We start from the raw sequence: 1,862 nt of genomic DNA on the forward strand, positions 1-1,862 counted from the left end.
ATGATTTTGATGTTTCCGACAGAATCTCCAAATTTCCAAAATAAACCGAAATTATTTAAGCGGTTATGTCAAGAAATCATACGAAAATGCTAAATTTACTGTAAATTTGTTTTCTTAAATTCCTTCAAGATGGTCTATCTTAGAGAATTGTTGAATAGCTGCGTTTACGGCGGAATCAAGTAAGACGGCAAAGTTTCTCATAGTTTCTTTTCGAAAAAGGGACTGTACTAAACTTCAAATTTGGGCGGGTAATTTTTGGAGGGGAATAGGCATAGTCAACTAAAAAATTGGATCTATGTGTTGATTAATCAGTTCGTTGTTGCCTCATCCTGTGCCGGTTCTTGAGGTCTTGTTACTTTGTTACTTTAAAGAATGTTGCAATTACCGACTTACTTATTGACGTTGGGCGGATACACTTTGATCAAGAGATCGTGTCTTCTTTGGTAGACATGGGAAAAAGTTTGCTTTACTGGAGCCTTCGTGACAGCACCTCTTCTCTTATCTATCAACTGCCCAACTAGTAAGTATTCCCCCTACATAAGGGGATTTGTGCATGTACTTACCAAAGACAAGATCGAGACTAATCGGTGAAGGTGTCCTCTGCACATAGGTCGGTGGCGCTGGGGCATTAGTTCTTAGCGGTGGATTGAGACTAACCACCGAAGACGTCGGCGTCCAAGAATCGCCAAGGAAGGTAGCAGAGGCATTTTGCGCAATCGGAGTACTAGAAGTAGAGATCTCGTGGAGGTCATCCACCTCCCCATTGCATGGAACCGCAAGTGGTGATATCTTTGACGTGTGCCGTAAGGCAGAGGAAGAGGAATTGATAGGTTTGAGGTCTGGAAGATCCCATTTGAATTTTGCAAGGAGCTGAAGTGTGGAAATGGTTAGAGAAGATAAAATAATGTTTACCAAAGGCCTCAAGTCCTCAAATACCCGCTTATTAAGGGCTTAGGTTTCAACAATATTGATTATTTCAAATGATGATATGCTAGCTTTGACATTCAATAAGTTTCCAACCTACTTTTAATTTGAACCAAGTTTAGTTTGACTTCATCTTGCAGAGGTAGAATTTCTACTTCGCCCACTTGAAAATACTTATTTAAGTAGTCTTCCCAATTTTCAATGGTGGAATTTCCGAAAAGTAGAAGCAACCTATATGCTACGTCAGACATTAAATGATGGCAGAACGACAGTCAAGAAATGCAGATTGTGGATGGTTAAAGTCTCACACTTATCAGGATAAAAGGAAGATATCTAAAAGACGTAGAAAGGCGCTATTACATCTACTACGTTTGAGATCACTTGGCGGCACTTTGAGTATCAAGAGAGGTCAATAACAGGTAAGTAGATTTGAATGTTTTATTGTGTAAGGAAGACAAAAGTCTCCGATTCGGATCTTAATTAATATCAGACCAACCTAGCAAGATTGCACCGAAATCCGCGCCTATAAAATGCCTCGGCCCTAGAAACAATCAGTCAAGTCCTGGCCACCTCTATTTATGCCACTCTCTTACTTCCCAAGTGTCTGTTCGACATTGTTGGTGGTCATGCGGTTGTCCATTACTGATGCCAAGGAAGGGAGGTAATCACTTCCAGTTTGCATACAACGCACCGCGTTAATACGCAGGAGGAGGAGGAGGGGGAAGAGAGGAATAGGATATGAAGGGGAAGAGGAATAATCTCCCTGCCTCTGCGCTCCCTTTCCCGACTCGCTCCCTCCTCCCTCCTACTTCCTCCTTCTCACCCCACCATGCACGTCTTCTCGCCGGTGCTGGTAATGTCTGCAATCACATCAGATATGAGATCCTGCCTTCTGATGTCTTATCTCTCACCAGTTGACTGCCTTGCACGAAAAAGTT

General features: G+C 42.2%; 1 protein-coding gene across 1 annotated transcript in view; it reads right to left on the bottom strand. All coding sequences in view use genetic code 11, as the record gives it.

Moving 5' to 3' along the window:
* Nucleotides 1–1,606, bottom strand: part of EGR_07115 (hypothetical protein) — a gene marked incomplete at both ends in the record, with an annotated part of 3,354 nt that extends 1,748 nt beyond the window's left edge. The window contains 2 exons of the mRNA XM_024496364.1: nucleotides 1,021–1,155; nucleotides 1,518–1,606. Coding sequence (XP_024349205.1) covers nucleotides 1,021–1,155; nucleotides 1,518–1,606 — 224 coding nt within the window. The remainder of the gene's footprint in view (nucleotides 1–1,020; nucleotides 1,156–1,517) is intronic.
* Between the last annotated feature and the right edge of the window lie 256 nt (nucleotides 1,607–1,862).

This window comes from Echinococcus granulosus (genome assembly GCF_000524195.1).
Source record: "Echinococcus granulosus chromosome Unknown EG_S00070, whole genome shotgun sequence".
Lineage (NCBI taxonomy): Eukaryota > Metazoa > Platyhelminthes > Cestoda > Cyclophyllidea > Taeniidae > Echinococcus > Echinococcus granulosus.